At 40.9% G+C, this 17,955-nt stretch overlaps 1 protein-coding gene across 2 annotated transcripts in view; it reads right to left on the bottom strand.

Annotated features, from left to right (window-relative positions):
* Positions 1–2,233: 2,233 nt before the first annotated feature.
* Positions 2,234–17,955, bottom strand: part of LOC101106061 (A-kinase anchor protein 17B) — a 45,775-nt gene continuing 30,053 nt past the window's right edge. For both annotated transcript variants that reach the window (XM_060408287.1, XM_015105073.4), the window contains exons 2-5: positions 12,141–12,912; positions 10,561–10,691; positions 8,575–8,806; positions 2,234–6,703 (exon numbers count right to left, since the gene is read on the bottom strand). In XM_060408287.1, the coding sequence (XP_060264270.1) occupies positions 5,063–6,703; positions 8,575–8,806; positions 10,561–10,691; positions 12,141–12,896 (2,760 nt within the window). In that variant the 5' untranslated portion in view covers positions 12,897–12,912 and the 3' untranslated portion in view covers positions 2,234–5,062. The remainder of the gene's footprint in view (positions 6,704–8,574; positions 8,807–10,560; positions 10,692–12,140; positions 12,913–17,955) is intronic.

Raw genomic sequence — 17,955 nt, 5'->3', positions numbered from 1 at the left:
CACACACCCCTGAAGAATGAGGAAACCATACACATTCCTGGCCAAGTGGTTTTTAAAGTGTATACATAACCTAACAGTTATGCTTCTGTTGTTACAAAACTATAGCCACTGCAAGAGTTGTAGTCAAGTGTCTTGGTCTTTGATATTGGTCTTGGTTAACAATAAACTTAGCTTAAGTAGACTGTACAGTTGTATGAATTTGTAAAAGTATTATATGAATAAATAGTGAGGTTTCAAACTCTTGTAATTGTAGTTGAATAGTCATTGTATTTTCTTGTGAACTGTGTTTAATTGTTTTACCTCAAATCGGAAAACAAAAAGTGCTTTGGTCAGTTAATAAAATGGTTTTACCCAGTATAGTGTGGTGGATTGATTGCCTTATTTCTTTTAAACCTTAATCTGTGTTTTTTGTCTTCCAAAAGAGACAAGGAAAGGGGTACAACTTCATAGAGACTGCACACCAAAAACCAAGTACCAGCTTATCCTGTTAAAATGGTGAATCGAATTTACTTTTTTAAGTCAGAATTTAATAAACTCAGAGGCAGACTTCTGCCTTGAATTCTATAGCAAGTTTCCTAAGGAGTAACTCTAGTGAAGACTTACTGAGTGCCAAGGCAGGTTTTGTTTTTGCTTTAAGTATCATCAGATTAGGAACTTGTTCAGGAACCTTATGGTCACAAGTTGATTCACTTCATGCCAACAGAAGGATATGAGACTTACATATGCAGTCGGTTGTATAAACAAACAACCTATTACTCTGAAGGTTAGTGTTTCGCCATTTTCATATGAAAATTGACAGACTCTTCTTACAAGGGAGGTACTCCCTGAACCAGAGAGGGCTCAGAGCTTTCCAGCTTTTATGTTCTCAAACCATATTGCCTGTTTTTGTTGTTTTAAAATGTGTCCTTTTCCCGCATTAGTTTTCATCCAACAAATATTTGAGCTGCCTGTTTTGTGCCAAGCAACCTGTTAGGCCGTATGCTTTGGGGGAACGGGAGGGAGAGAAAAACTGGGCCACCGTCGCAGCCTGAGATTAGGCTACTCCTTTTACTCAAACAGGTTTGTCTGATGCCAGGTGGAAAACATCCAGAGCCTGGTTAAAAGCTTCAGCCCCAGATAGTCGGAATCCCCCCCTTCAGAACTAAACATTGTATTGATTACAGGTAAAGGGATATTACTATCAGGCAGGCCTTTCCTGTAGAAACTTAAATCCAGCTCACACAGTTGTAAGCTATATTATGTAAAAGGCACCATTTGAGAAGATGAGGGAGTGGTGGTTACAGCCATGGCACCAGCCATGCCAGCCAGGGAGGGGGCCAGGTGAACAGCTGTATCCTCCTCCCCTGCTTTCTCCAATCCCTGCCTAGACACCGTCTTCTCAGTCCCAACATCTGAGGGTCAGAAGCAGCATTTGCTATGTGCTTGCAGCATCTCTGTGGCTTCTCTACACAATGTCATGTTCACCTTACCTCAGAGGGCCACACTTCATGCAAACCCTCAATCCAGAATGAGCAAAAATAGCCTTTGCTGTCTCAGAAAGAGCTCGTTCAACAAAAAGAAGCTCTAAAGTGCCCAGTTGCCCTCTAAGGTACAGTCCGCCTTTGTTACAGATATTTAGAAGAAATTTGCTGTACATTTCGTGTGAAAATACAGTTAATTCTTTCAGGATCAAAGACTGATGACTGAAGCCCCTCACATCTGTAACTGGACTCCCCATCCCACACCCACACATGTTTTCAGAAATTGGGTAACTCCTACACTTTTACCAAGGCCTGAAGTGTGTGACTGTAGCCTGCCAGGCTCCTTTGTCCATGGAATTTTCCTGGCAAGAATACTGCAGTGGGTTGCCATTCCTCCAGGGGATCTTCCAAACCCAGGGATCGAACCCAAATCTCCTGCATTGGGAAATGGATTCTTTACCATTGGACCACCTGTGAAGCCCTAAAGGCTGAGGTGAAATTCTGTGAAATCTGTTTTGCTAGCTATAGAGAACTGATAAAACCTTTGCTGAAGGGAGAATAGTCTTAAGTCAAAATATCATGATTATCATTTATCCAAAATGAAAATACAACTGCATTTTCATGAGCTCTGACAGTCAATTGCCATTAACTGGCAGCATAAAGGGAGAAGTTGCCTCAAAACAGTAGTGAAACCAGACATATTTTCAAAGAAAATATTACTGCAGGTGTGTGATATTCTATCCAGCACATCTGGTCAATGAACAAAGACTCTATACTATGACAACTTTATTTTTAATATATCTGAAAATCAAACATGTATTATTTCTCTACCAATGCAAATGACAAAAAGGAGCAGCAATGTTAGTGCAAAGCAGCATACTACAGGTAGAAATCTCCCCCGACCACACACAAAGTGGAATTATCAACATTTAAAAGTGAACATTTTGAACAGTCTTGCAACAAATGAAAATATATTTATTTGGTTCTTAAGTTCAAAATTACCAGGTTACAATGGCTTTCTACCTGAGGAATTCAAACAAATGTAACGAAAACACATTAACAGACTTTTAGCTAATTCTTAAAGCACTATTAGTAACGCATACAAGGAAAAACGTGAAAACACCCATTTAAAAAGACACAGATTAAAGTTCCAGCCCTTCACTGGATATAGGAAAAACATATGAGAAAACTTTTGCACCACTTAAATAACAGCACAACAAAGAATAACAGTGTTTTAACAGAAAGTGAGTATCACATTTTCAGTTCTAAATCATTCCATCCATTTGAAAAGTTCAGGAGTAATTGTTCACATCCTTGTTTAAGGCCTACACACACCAAAAAGACAGATTTACTCAAATCTAGAATGCATTACCACAAAACATAAAAACCTAAAGTTGTATAGAAAGTAAACACAAAACCAGTATTTTTACTTTCTTCTAGGTCCCAGGATGGTATTTAGACCAAAATTTTACATAGAAGTGACTTAGCACCAATTCTATTATACAAAAAAAATTTTTAATTGCACATGCTGTATTCTGCAATGTATTTTTTATGTCTGGTTACTGAGCAGCAAATTGTTTTCATGCCTAAAATCTCTGCAAAGAAAAATTATCAAATGACAGAAGACATTGAGTTGTTTTTTTTTCTCTCTCTCTTTTCCAAAACAAGCATAGCTGCTTTCCATTACAAACCCATAATGTTCTTTGTTTCAAGGGCATGAAACATGAAAAAAAATAGGGAGGTTGGGTCTCATTGGAAAAGAATAATACCTGGTTGCCACAGGTTGTCTGACAAAATACAAGCTGTTATAATTTAAAGGCTACTCCAGACAATAGTACTCTGAACATTAATAGTCATTGCTAGTCCTTAGAGGAGAAAAGGCAATCACCCTAGGAGTGATTTTTCAGATTGGACAAGCCAAGCCTAGTTGATGGCTTGTGTGACTCTGATGGCAGAGTCACTGGCTTGCAAGTAGAACTGAATACAAGAGAGCCAACAAATAAATGAATGATTTGAAGATTTTCTAGGTGTTTCAGATATCAGGTTGCTCAAGAGTCTGGTTACAAGCACACATCGTGCCTTATCATTCTGGGCAGCCACATTGACTGGTGTCCTACTTTGGCTTGACCAGCTGGTCCTTTTCTATGGACTATCAAGTAAGGACTATTTGAAATGAATCATGTAATATGAAAATGTTGCCTTCCATTACTTTGTGGATTAAAATACCTTTTCCCGCTGCAGGCAGTCTAATGTCATTGAGGTCTTCAATTGCCATGTCAGCTATAGTTTTGTTGGAAGAAAAAAAGTCATCTACTGCCCCCCCTGAGTTCCTAAATCCAATATAAGGCAGAATGACTCAGCCGAGCTTTCAATAGAACATGCACTGCATTAAGATGTATGTCTTTACGAATCTATAAAATATATCAATTTAAAAACATATTCAAGGAGTCCAAAATCAGTATGTAAAAAGATAAATTGCTTATGTTAAGAGTTTACAAATTCTGCACACATACAATTTTCCCCCCACTAGAAAAGTATGGGCTTTACCCTTGACTCTTCCTAACTCCATGGCATTATTGAGGGTTGAGGAGGCACTTGTTACTGTTTTATAAAAGTCAGTTTGGGGATATTCAGCGGCTTTTTACAAACTGATGTCACCCAACCCTGAGTGAAAGGATTACATAAACTGAAATGAAATACTGTCACGTCCTCTCTTCCCAAGTGCCATTTTTGGTGCCCCAGGATTGTTCAATATTTCCTTTGACAAAGCCCAAGTTGTATCACTTCAATCCTGTTGCTTTTCTACGATGGAATGACATGGGGTTCTTCCAAACAAAACAACTCTGCTAATGGTCCACTTTCTGTGTCAGCCTCAAAGACAATCTGAGCCCCTTTTAGATTCTTCTTCCAAGGCTTTGTTTCTAAAAGGGCAACTCTTCGAGTCATATGAACATATTAAGAAGATTAATTTCCTTCTGATAGATGTTCAAGGAACCCTCTAATGTCATGAAGTCCAGTGTATGTTCTAGGTGTCATCTCTCTTCTTTTATCTATAGGTATTTCTAGATAAAAGTCAGGAAAGTTTGTTGCTGCACATGGTGTTCGAACCAAATCAAAGAACAAGTAGAAAGATCCTTATGCATTCACTGCCATCCCTTTGAAGATAAATGATGTTAAATAATAATGTTATGACAGCTGAAGAGCCGTAGAGGGCTATCTTAACTCCTCTCAATGTTAATTTGCTCCTTTGATGGCACCAAATTAAAGCTGCAATCGAACTGTAGAAATGTCTGTCCTTGGATAAGAAAGTTTTGCAAGCACATTGTTTTAACAAGTTTTTTAATTGGGATGTTTGGTGTTTCCAGTTTGCTAACACATCTCACACACACACACACACACACACACACACACACACACACACACACACACTTTGATCTATGCTTTATACTTTGGCAAGAGAAGCAAGGTTTTGCATTTGACCTTGCTCAAGCTCCTAAGTGCTCTCTTGCTCTGTAGTTGCTAACTACATAGCTATATTTGGTTTTAAATTTTCTTCTTGCAGATTTTTACTGTGAATAAGGGTTTCCTGATCTAAGAAACCTTCAAAACATTTGAAAATAAAAAGAACTAGTGAAGTTGTTTCTTAAATAGCTTCTATAGTCAATGCGCTCCAGACTGTTATGTCTAATGTAGTAACTATCAGAATTCAGCATGAAATCTCCAGAATACTCACGTCTTTTCATCTTTCCTGCATCCCAGTTATATTCTGACCTCCATGGTATCTCTCTTCTTTTGGGAAAACCCCACAAATAGGAAGCATTAGCACTTTTTGATGATGTTACCGGCACTTGAAAGAGCCTATAGTTGACTCTGTGGTCAAATGCACTATCACTAAACTGCCTCCTCTTTCCTATGACAGTGTCTAACTGGTCACTGGCACTGGATTTGTGGTGGTGGCTTTCATCAAATAAGTATTGGGGAGCCAGTATTTCCCTCTCTTTGCTGTTGCTGTTCTCATTTCTAATGGAATTGTTTTTACCCTCAAGCCACGAACATCTCAGTTCATAAGCAGACCTCCTGCTTGGTTTCCTAAGCTTGTATTCAGAGTATTTTTCCTCCCCATCATGTTTCCACTCTGCATACAAGGCCTGCTGACTTGACATAATTTCTGGATCACAAGTGATGATTTCATCAGCATCAAGACATCCCTTTTCTGGGCAGCTATCATACGTGGCCACAGACTTCTTTTTCTTCTCTTTGTTTACACTAAGATTATCACTGAGACATTCAGAATCACTGCTAATTTCCTCTAAGAAATCTCTCAGCTTCAAATCAAAGTCTGCTGACCTCTTAGATGAGGAAACTTGGCTTTGACTTGTGGATATGGGATCCTGGACTTGGTAAGCATGAGTCTTTTCCAACAGATGACTCTTTTTATCAGTTGGGGACAGGCAATCACCAGCTTCACTGGCTGTGTCCCTAAAATGATGTTTAAACTTCTTTGTACATTCTTCAGCATAATCCACTTTCCTTTTCTTTTGTGATATATGCTCAGGATCCCAAGAAAGATCTGTCCAGAGATCATTTTCTTGCACCTGTTCTCTCCTATCTAGATGTTGCATTTGGCTCAAACTGGTTGAGTGATGCTTATGTTTTCTCAGATTGATTTGAAAGCTATTTCCTTTCACAAGAACGGTTCTCTTCCACTGACATGTGCTTGTTATGTGACTTGGTTCTAGGCAGATGCGGGCATATTTTGGAGTTTGATAATGGTTTAAAAGATAGTCAATAAATTCATCTGTTTCATAGATCTTCTGTTTCCTGCTATGGTCTCTCTCAACGAATCTGGAAGAATAGGAGGTATTAGAACCATGCTGGTCTTCTTTCTCAAGAGATTGACCTTGAGTCATTATAATTTGCAAGGAATTCTGTTCACAGCTCAAACTTTTATTGTATTCATCAGTTAATGATTTTCCAGCTCTCTCTTTTCTTGCTGAATATCTTATTTTTCTCCCCCCAAGGTGGTGGGAAGATTTACGCAAGTGAGCTCTAGCTCTTTTCTTCATTTTTCGTTTACGTTTATAATCTGACTTGGAAACGTGGTATCTTAGCATTTCCTCCTGATTTTGAAGATACTGAGTGTTTGGTTCTTCTTTCTTCAGAGTTCTTGACATGGTCCCCAGAGCATGATGAGCTTTGGAGCCTGCAATATTCACCTTCCGTGGGTAAAATTCTTCAGACTCCTTCAAAGAAAAAGGTTAAAAATCTCACATGAAAAGCTCAACAGGTTAAAAATCTCAAAGAAAACTGTTCTGAAGAGGCTTCTAATTACACCTAGGGTAGATCCAAATTAGAAATAATAGCACACTAAAGAAACAGGAGGTACAAAATTAAATGTCTCCATCTAATAGGAGCTGCTTTGACTAGGTCTGTGCCTGTCCTTCTGTTAGAAAGCACCCCGGTTTACATACCTTCAAAAGCACATAATCCCTTTTTCCTTTGTTCACAAATTGATGGGTCTACTTACTGTTCCAGGTATTGTGCTCAAGGGTGGGAACCTGAAGAGGAATAAGAAATGCTCTACAGCACTCCCTGGGGCTACAGTCCTAGAACAAGAAAAGACTGGTGGGTGAAATATGTGTCTTAAAGGGTCAGTTGGCTTTGTAAAAGCCAAACTGCCTTTTTGGGTTTTATTCCGGCCTCTTCCTAGGGATTACAAGGGAGCATGTCTCTGACCTGCCCACCTCGGTTGGAAACAAGATAGCAAGTAGAAAATATGGCCGTGACAATGGTGCTGTCTGCTGTCCATGACTGCAGGGCAGGTGAAAGGTGTGGACTACGGCCCCCACCCTGCTGGGAGAGCTTGTACTGAGCTCCCACTGACACTCGGCACAAATCAGGGCTTAGAGTTTACCCAGGACTTGGGATTGAAATTTGGTACCACACACATTGAAAGAGAGGAATTCTTCAAAAGAAGTCACTTTTGGCAGTCATTAAGGCAAACTAACGGAGAAGGCAATGGCACCCCACTCCAGTACTCTTGCCTGGAAAATCCCATGGACGGAGGAGCCTGGTAGGCTGCAGTCCATAGGGTCGTGAAGAGTCAGACACAACTGAGCAACTTCACTTCACTTTCACTTTTCACTTTCATGCACTGGAGAAGGAAATGGCAACCCACTCCAGTGTTCTTGCCTGTAGAATCCCAGGGACAGCAGAGCCTGGTGGGCTGCTGTCTATGGGGTCGCACAGAGTTGGACATGACTGAAGCGACTTTGCAGCAGCAGTAGCAGCAAGGCAAACTAAAAAAGATTCAGCTCGCCTTATTGTCAAGATAAATGTGAGGTTTTTCTTACCCTGATTTCATGCAGTTTGATGGGCCATACCAATGAGAAAAAAAAAAAAAAAACAGGTGAGATGACACATATACCTAAAATCAACTCTACTGAAAATGAATGCCATTCACTCTTGATGTTTAAGAACACTGAATGTGGCTTTTCAAATGAACGCTTTGGTCTTTACTCTGGGGCATCTGCTGAGTCTGGTTATCTTTAGGAGGTCAGTAAGTGGGAGAACAAAAACTTCCCCAGCTGAAACTCTCCAAACAAAACAGCTGGCCTGTGATGTGAGATATTCTTAGCAAACAGTTGAAGACTAGACTAACATGTCTGTTCAAGGCTCTCCTTTCCCATCTAATCCTGCCACTGATGAATGGCCAGCGAAAGGTAATGTAGGACTACAAACTCCACATCCCTCCTATTGGCATTTTCTGTTATCTCCATTAGCAGCTTAGAAGAGTAGGTGTACAAGCTACACTGCTCTGAGTGACATCATCCCAAAGTTGAGAAACACAGTGCGTGTGTGTGTGTGTGTGTGTGCGTGCACGCCAGATGGTGGAGCTGAGACCCAACCCCTTCAGAGAATCTGAGTATCCCTTTGGTTAATGCAAAATTGTGGTTGTTAGAGACCAGCCTATTGAAAACAAACCTCAACGAATACAGTAAGTCTTCCATGGCCACTGGTTAAACAATAGGCTGCTGTTTCAAAGTAAAGGTCGTCATGACTCAGAGAGGTCACTAGCTACCCAAACCAAAGAACAATGGAGCGAGAGCCTTACTACAATTTTCCTCAGGAGTGCCCGCATCAGGTAGAGGGCCTCCAGGTGCCTCTGGGTCAGTGGGATCTTCCTCTTCTCCAGGTCTTCGGAAGAGTTGGACCCTGGTTGGGCCTCCACTTTGGCGCTGTCCTTCTGTCTCCTTTGCCGGTGCCTGTCCCTTTCCTTCTGGGTGCGTCTCTTGACTCTGGCCTTTCTCCTCTTTTCCTGGACCTTCCTCTCCTCTTTTCTTTTTCTGGATAATGATTAAGAGAGTAAACCCTTCAGAAGGTGTTTATTGGGCAAAAGGGTTACTCTCTTCCCCACTACCTCCTACCTCGCAGGAGTTCCCCAAAATCTCCAGCTACAACACCCCAGGGCTCGACATTAGACCACTGATGACAAAAGACACATCAGCCGAGGCGAGAGATGCGTGACTAAGTTGGTCAGTTAGAAACACGCACAGGAGACCTCATGCAGAGAGAGTGTATTTAAAAAACAAACCAAGAAGACTACTGAATTCAAAGGAAGGGCCTCAACCTCCTCCCGCCCCCTGCACTTTCTCAAACCAGAAGCAGGGACTATGGGATCTAGCTTTCGCAGTGATGATTCCATTTCTCTTGAGATCAAAACCTTCCCTGAGCTGGTCACACAGACAGACGCAAATGAAAGTAAGTCAAGGTACTCAGAAAATCTTAAAGGTGAGAACTGGTCTTTAGTGCATACTCCTTAACACAGTAAAGTGTTAGTCACTCAGTCATGTCTGACACTCTGTGACCTCATGGACTGTAGTCTGCTAGGCTCCTCTGTCCATGGAATTCTCCAGGCAAGAACACTGGAGCTGGCAATTCCTTTCTCCAGGGGATCCTCCCAACCCAGGGATTGCACCCGGGTCTCCCACATTGCAGCAGATTCTTTACCATCTGAGCCACTCAGTACATTATCATAAAAACAGGCTAATTTAGAAGAATATGGGCTTATTTTTCTGTTTTCTGAATATTTAAGATGTTTTGGTTAAGTTCTCATAGAAGCATGGAAACCTGGGGGGTGGGGGAAGGGCAGGGGAGGACAACTGCCTGAGGGAGGACCAAGCCCCAAACTGGAGGATGAGCTCAACTGCATGATTGATCTGGAAATTTGGGGGGAATCATTACCTTTACTGGGATCAGTTTCTGGCCAAGTTTCACAGCCAAGACCTTAAGTAACTCTTAGCACTCCGCCAGCCAAAAAACGTGAGAGGCACAGGGAAGACTACTCTTAAACTCCTATAATTTGCATAAAAGGCTGGAAGAATAAACCTGCAAGGGGAGGAGCCAGGAAGGAGGTAAAACTGGTTTTTGGAGCCCTGTAGTTCTGGTCCAATTGTCCCTTCTTGGCAAACCCTTGACAATCCAATGATCCTTTCTAGTCTCAAGCTCCTAAACTGGGATACAATGATAAGCTCAAAGAAGTAAATACATAGGCTGCTTAAGTTCACAGAAAGAACTTGAGCCAACAAGAAAAATGGTCTCAACAGATCCTTCTGGGTTAGTTTGATTATTGATCATCTTATGAAAGAAAATCTTTTCCAAAACAGAAAAGAATTTTTCCCCAAAATTTCAATGGATAGGCAAGGTAAAATTTGGTAAATTTAGGTAAACTGGTGAAACTTGTAAGTTGGCAGGCTAGAATGTTCATGCTAAAAGTACCTGGCCTTTTTTTTTTTATGATTATTAACTCCTAGACAACCTAATCTGGTTGGTCCTACTATTCATCATTACTTGCTCCTCCTGACAAGCATACTTTTAAAGTATCTTGTTTTTCACTGCTTTCTCCTTTTGGTTTTGTAACAGTGTAATGGAAAGACAGCAATTTTCTAATGGGTACCAATTCCTGCTCCCCCCACCATGCTATCTATTAAGTGAACCCATTCACCTGAAGAGATAAATCTGTAAATCAAAAGTTTAAAAACAGACAAAAAACAACAAAAGCAACAACAACAATGCTCTTCGTTGAACTTGGTCTCCTCACCTTTCAGCCTCTTCCTCTTCTCTTTTCTTTGCTTTTTTCCTCTCTTCCTCCAATTCTTGTAATTTCAGCCTTTCTTGATTTCTCTTCTTTATAGCTCCTTCGCTGAAGTGTTTGGTTGTATCAAACATAACCTGCTCTCAAACAATTCAAAGTATCATTAGAAAAGTTTGCCTGCTGGCTGGGTATGTCCCAGATCAGACAGCTAAAACGAATTTGTACCTGTCAATGCCAAACCAAGTGAATTAAAAATGCCTTCTCTGCGTCCCAGTACCCATACAGTTATACTGCCTCCCAGTCATCTCTCAAACTGTCCTTGTGGGGTTTCTAGAACTTTCTTTGGCAGAACTTTTGAGGAACTCACCTGACAGCCATATGTGACATCATAGTGCCCGTGTGGACACAAGTTCTAAGGGATGTGAGTATATTGCTTCTGGTTTGTTATACTGATTAACTGAGCTATTAATAATGTTTTTTTTTAATCAGCAGAGATAAAAACAGTCCAGAAATGGGGTGGGGGGAGCAAAGATGTAGGAAAATTGACCAAAAGAGATACAAGATCTGACTATAGTATTTATTAAACAACTTTGCAAATCTGAAAATAAAGTAAAAGTCAGATTGAGGCACTACAAATAAATCTGCCTAAAAAATATAAGGATGCAGAAGTAGCTATTTAAATATGCATGAGTGACAAACACCAAATTCACCATCACAGTTACCTTTGAAGGGAGTGAGCAGCCTTGACTGAGGATGGTACACAAAGAGGAACATGTTCTCATTCCACTGGTAATGCTTTATTTTTTAAGCTGCAGTGGTGCGTGGGTGGTCATTATAGCATTTGCTAGATCTTTTGTCAGACTGAATAGCTCCTAAGTTTCAAACATATATTTTAACCCAAGAAGCCTTACACATAACACACACACACACACACACACACACACACCCCTGAAGCTACTGAAGCTGAAAGTTCAAATTCACACTAAAGACTGATTTAGAGAAAAAGGGTTTAGCTGCACTAAGGTTTCAAGAACAAGATAACCAGGCATTCAGACAGTCATGAAGCAGTCTTCATGCTGGACAGACAGACTGACTTTGAGAGGAAAGGAACCAGGTTTGTTGGGATTCTGTTTTAGAATTTACCTGACAGTCGTCATTAATGTATAGTTAACTGTGACCCCCATAGCAAAGAGGGAATAAACTGCCTTTTCTTGTTTTCAAGCTGCATGTTGCCCTTTCCCAGCAACTTGTCAAATGGAAGAAGCATATGAGATACTTCCATAAGGACCATGAAGAATTCTTTAATGTCCCCAAGGAGCTGGGCAGAGCCCTGGACTATAATAACCATCACTTCAAACCACAGCTGGCAGCATGGCTGACAGTAGGAGAATGCCCTAATCATGATGATATTTTGTCCCCAAAAAACACCCATTTATTAATGACAACATAAATCTTTACATTAGCTCTTGATCAGAGCCTCCAGGGTGGTCTAAGGAAATCTGTTCCAAAGGCTTCCTTCTAGCTTTTACTCAAGACTACCTGAACCATGGGAAATTTTTTTTTATAAAACCCTGGCTGCTCCTTACCTTGATGTTACATGCCAGAGCTTTCCCATCATCTCCTTTAAGCATCAGCTTCATCCCGCGGAGGGACTCCATGGCCTTTAAGAAGTCAGTTGACTCTTGGTACTGTATAAATGCCTCGAACGTCTGCAAGCCAAAGTTGAACCCCCCAAAGCTCCCACTGGTTATAACCTCTCGGTAGGGGTCGAGCATTGGGATATCTACATTCTTGATCTTCCCAAAGCTTTCAAAGACCACCCGAAGGATCTCTTCACACGGCTTCTCCCCACTGGAACCTTTGGGAGCAAACCACTTGCAGGGCAGCCCTTCGAAGTATATGGAATTTGGACTCTTATCATGGTCCTGCTCTTCAGACCCATCACCCTTCGGGATGGCCCCATTTTCCTTGGGGAAGTGCTCCCACTCTCCCTGGGCGTCTGTCACCATGACTTTTAAGTCTGTTTCCAAGCCGTTTAGTTTGATGATCTTCCCGTGCAACTTGGCCTTCAGGATTTGAACCAAGCTTCGCGTTTCCGCCTCCCCCTCAAATCGGATGAAGCCCCTGGTGCTCTTGGCGAGCCGCACAGTGGTGAACTGGTCAGGACAAATCAGGCTCTTCAGCTGGTCCAGAACTTCCCAGTTAGACACGGGTCTCGAGGGTTCTGGGCTCTCAGGGAGCAACACATTGATCATCAGCTTTGCTATGGGCTTGAGGTAGAGGTGCTGAGCTGCACACAGTTCCGTGGCCTCTGAGTTATCATACACCACTGTGACCGTCATGGTATCCAAAGGAAACCTGAGAGGGTGAAAAGGAACTGTTAGGATACCAAGGGAGGGAAACACAGATTCAGCTTTTGAATGGTGCTAGCATAGAATTCTAGGGACGGGGGAGCCTGGTGGGCCGCCGTCTATGGGGTCACACAGAGTCGGACACGACTGAAGCGACTTAGCAGCAGCAGCAGCAACAGCATTTGTTGGATTTAGGTCAAACTGAAGGGAAATATACACTACCAGGAGAATTAAGGTTAGAGCTAACATTTGTTTAATGTGTTTTAGAGTTTCTATAGACTGTATCTCAGTTTCCTTAACTGTAAAATAGAAACAATAGGATTTTAGGATGGAGTAAATGGGCAGAGTCCTTAGAAGAGTACCCCGCACAGCAAGTTCTCAATCACTATAAGCTGTGACTATTATTTATGCTACTTTATCTCTTTTGGTTCCTGAAGCAACCTGTGAATAGGTATTTTCATGCCTGTTTTATAGATGGAGACATTCAGTGGATTCAGGAAAATTAAATGGCTTGCCCATGCAGGAGGTCTTACAAATAGCTGACAAAAGAAGAGAAGGAAAAGGCAAAGGAGAATGGGAAAGATACACAGAGTTCCAACTAAATCCAGAGTTCTAGAAAATAGTAAGCAGAGATAAGAAAGGCTTCTTAAGTGAATGCAAAGAAATATAGGAAAACAATAGAATGGGAAAGACTAGAGATCTCTTCAAGAAAATTAGAGATACCAAGGGAACATTTCATACAAGAGGGGCAAGATAAAGGACAGAAAGAGCAAGGATGTAACAGAAGCAGAAGAGATTAAGAAGAAGTGGTAAGAATACACAGAAGAACTGTACAAAAAAGTTACTAATGACCCAGTTAACCACAATGGTGTGGTCACTCACCTAGAGCCAGACACCCTAGAGTGTGAAATCAAGAAGGTCTTAGGAAGCATTACTATGAACAAAGCTAGGGGAGGTGATGGATTCCAACTGAGCTATTTAATATCCTAAAAGACAATACTATTAAAGTGCTGCACACAATATGCCATCAAATTTGGAAAACTCAGCAGTGACCACAGGACTGGAAAAGGTCAGTTTTCATTCCAATCACAAAGAAAGGCAATGCCAAAGAACGCTCAAACTACGTTACAATTGTGCTCATTTCACATGCTAGCAAGATTATGCCTAAAATCCTTCAAGCTAGGCTTTAACAGTATGTGAACCAAGAACTTCCAGATATACAAGCTGGATTTAGAAAGAAAGAGGAACCAGAGATCAAATTGCCAACATCTGTTGGATTACAGAAAAAGCAAGGTAATTAAAAAAAAAATCTACTCCTGCTTCATTGACTACACTAAAGCCTTTGACTATGTGGATTACAACAAACTACGGAAAACTGTTAAAGAGATGGGAATACCAGATCACCATACCTGTCTCCTGAGAAAACTGTATGCAGGACAGAAGCAACATTTACAACTGGACATGGATCAATGGAGTGGTTCAAAATTGGAAAAGGAGTGCATCAAGGCTATATATTGTCACCCTGTTTATTTAACTTATATGCAGAGTACATCATGGGAAATGCCATGCTGGCTGACTCACAAGCTGGAATCAAGATTGCTAGGGGAAATATCAACAATCTCAGATATGTAGATGATACCATTCTAATGGCAGAAAGCAAAGAATAACTAAAAAGCCTCTTGATCAGGGTGAAAGAGGAGAGTGAAAAAGTGGCTTAAAACTCAACATTCACAAAACTAAGATCATGGCATCTGGTTCTATCACTTCATGGCAAATAGATGGGGAAAAAGTGGAAAACAGTGGCAGATTTCATTTTCTTAGGCTCCAAAATCACTGCAGTCAGTGATTGCAACCATGAAATTAAAAGATGCTTACTCCTTAGAAGAAAAGCTATGACCAACCTAGACAGAATATTAAAAAGCAGAGACATCACTTTGCCAACAAAGGTCCATCTTGTCAAAGTTATGATTTTTCCAGTAGTCATGTATGGATGTGAGAGTTTGACCATAAAGAAGGCTGAGAGCCAAAGAATTGATGCTTTCGAACTGTGGTGCTGGAGAAAACTCTTTGAGAGTCCCTCGGACTGCAAGGAGATCAGACCAGTCAATTCTACTGAAATCCTAGGAAATCAACCCTGAATGTTCACTGGAAGGACTGATGTTGAAGCTCCAATACTTTGGCCACCTGATACAAAGAGACAACTCACTGGAAAAGACCCTGATGCTGGGAAAGATTGAGGGCAGGAGGAGAAGGAGGCAACAGAGGATGAGATGGTTGGGTGGCATCACTGACTCAATGGAAATGAGTTTGAACAAATTCTGGGAGATAGTGAAGGACAGGAAAGCCTGGCATGCTGCAGTTCATGCGGTCACAGAGAGTTGGATGTGACTTAGCGACTGAACAACAATACATTAACACTCCAAGATTTCAAATCTCTAGTCTGTTGTATAATTGAGCTGGAATATAAAGTCGCAGAAAAACTTGCTTGGGATGGCACAGAAACAGGGCCAGGAGAAAATACATGTAGCACATTTATGGACATGCACCCAGCTGACAGTTCTAACCCAGGCAACTGATCTAACATCCTTTGTCCAGGTTGGTTTCCAAGTCTTACGCAGACATAATCTATTCTCATTTCTCCAGGCTGTTGACTTTCACTAAATTGAACTTTTAGATCAAGGGAAGAGAAAACAACCTCTTCTAGTGAATGACAAAGAGAATCTGCCCTCTACTTTTGGAATGGAAAAATGTCCAAACATGAGTGCTTGCTGGCATTTCATGTGAACAAGCTCTCTTAGGCTGTCCTCATAAGATCATCGATACTGGCAATTAGGGATTTCTGCTCCTCTTTGCTGACTCCAAATAGCACTTCTCAATAAAGGAGTTTTCTTTTTTAAAAGTGAAGTGAAGTGAAGTGAAGTCGCTCAGTCGTGTCTGACTCTTTGCGACCCCATAGACTGGGGCCTACCAGGCTCCTCTGTCCATGGGATTTTCTAGGCAATAGTACTGGAGTGGATTGCCATTGCCTAAAGGTAGATGTATTCAAAATCTGTATCACCTGAGTTTCTCATTAATGTTAACTTCAAGGAGACTTAAACCCAAACATGTATGGCCAGATGATGGAAACTCTCAGGCAAGATTTACTGCTAAATCTTGGTTAACTTTATAGGCATAGAATTCTTTTATCACTGTTCCTGAAAGACCACTCGTCAACTCCCTTTAGGGGACAAAGTTTGTATACACTGGTTTTTTAAAAGCCACTAAATGCAGTGTCTGAACTTCGCAGGTGGCACTAGTGGTAAGAACCCACCTGCCAATGCAGGAGACATAAGAGACGCAGGTTCGATCCTTGGGTCAGGAAGATCCCCTGGAGGAGGGCATGGCAACCCACTCCAGTATTCTTGCTTGGAGAATCCCATGGACAGAGGAGCCTGGCAGGCTACAGTCCAGGGGGTCACAAAGAGTTGGACACAACTGAGCGAATAACACTTTACACTTTACTAAAAACAATATTTAAAACATTAGGTTCTACAAATCCTTATGACAGGAATACTGAACTGGGATGATATGGGAATAAACATGTACTACTTCTCCGAAAACATTATCTAAAGAGCGAAATGAAGACAAAATCCAGTCAGTTTGCTGCAATTTGCAACCCAAATAAGTCAACACTAAACTCCTTTAGAAGGAAAAGTAATTTGATATTCAATTAAGATACACTAACCCCCAAATTTATCTGTAGTCAATAGGTATTTATTTAAAGCAAGGCTTTAACAAATGTTCCAGAAAAAATATACACAAAATAGTTAATCACTTCAAGGTAACCAGTTTGTCAGGCTCTCCAGTATTCCAAGGATACTACCATTTTAAACCTTTTAGAATGCTTTGCTTGGATTGATTTCAAAGTCTGGGGTACATTCTTTTAAATAGTCTTGATGGAGGTCAAATTTGAAATTGTTTTACTGTGGATTTGATATTTCAAAATCATCAAAAATTAACTCAAGAATGCTGTACAGAATGGATGGCTAGAAAGAACAAAGTGATTTTCTTAATTGGCTTATATTCTGAGAAAGGCTCTCTGTATTTTTTTAATTACTGGGTACATTGCTGGAACAGGTATAGAGTTTTGAAAGATGGGAGCTTTGAAGGACAATATTGACCACTGCAGTCTAACAGCTGCAAAAATGATGCTGATTTTTCACCCCTCCCTGTATCCACACACTTTATAACATGACATAGAGATGGAGGTTCATGACATTGTACAGGAGGCAACGATCAAGACCATCTACAAGAAAAAGAATGCAAAAAGGAAAAATGGTTGTCTGAGGAGGTCTTACAAACAGCTATGAAAAGAAGAGAAGTGAAAGGCAAAGGAGAAAAGGAAAGATATACACATTTGAATGAGTTCCAAAGAATAGCAAGGAGAGATAAGAAAGACTTACTCAGTGATCAGTGCAAAGAAATAGAGGAAAACAATAGAATGGAAAAGACTGGAGATCTCCTCAAGAAAATGAGAGATACCAAGGGAACTTAATATGCAAAGATGGGCACAATAAAGAACAGAAATGGTATGGACCTAACAGAAGCAGAAGATATTAAGAAGAGGTGGCTACAATACACAGAAGAACTATACCAAAAAGATCTTAATGGTCCAGATAACCACGATGGTGTGATCACTCACCTAGAGCCAGACATCCTGGAGTGTGAAGTCAAGTGGGCCTTAGGAAGCAGCACTACAAACAGAACTAGTGAAGGTGATAGAATTCCAGTTTAACTATTTCAAATCCTAAAAGATGATGCTCAGCAAATTTGGAAAACTCAGCAGTAGCCACAGGACTGGAAAAGGTCAGTTTTCATTCCAATCCCAAAGAAAGGCAATGCCAAAGAATGCTCAAACTACCGCACAATTGCACTCATCTCCCATACTAGCTAAGTAATGCTCAGAATTTTCCAAGCCAGGCTTCAACAGTACATGAACTTAAATCAAATTGCCAACATCCGCTAGATCACAGAAAAATAAGAGAGTTCCAGAAAAACATCTACTTCTGCT

Source organism: Ovis aries, chromosome X (assembly GCF_016772045.2).
Source record: "Ovis aries strain OAR_USU_Benz2616 breed Rambouillet chromosome X, ARS-UI_Ramb_v3.0, whole genome shotgun sequence".
NCBI lineage: Eukaryota > Metazoa > Chordata > Mammalia > Artiodactyla > Bovidae > Ovis > Ovis aries.
The sequence above is the reverse complement of the archived record's forward strand: the minus strand, read 5'-3'. Positions and strand labels throughout refer to the sequence as shown.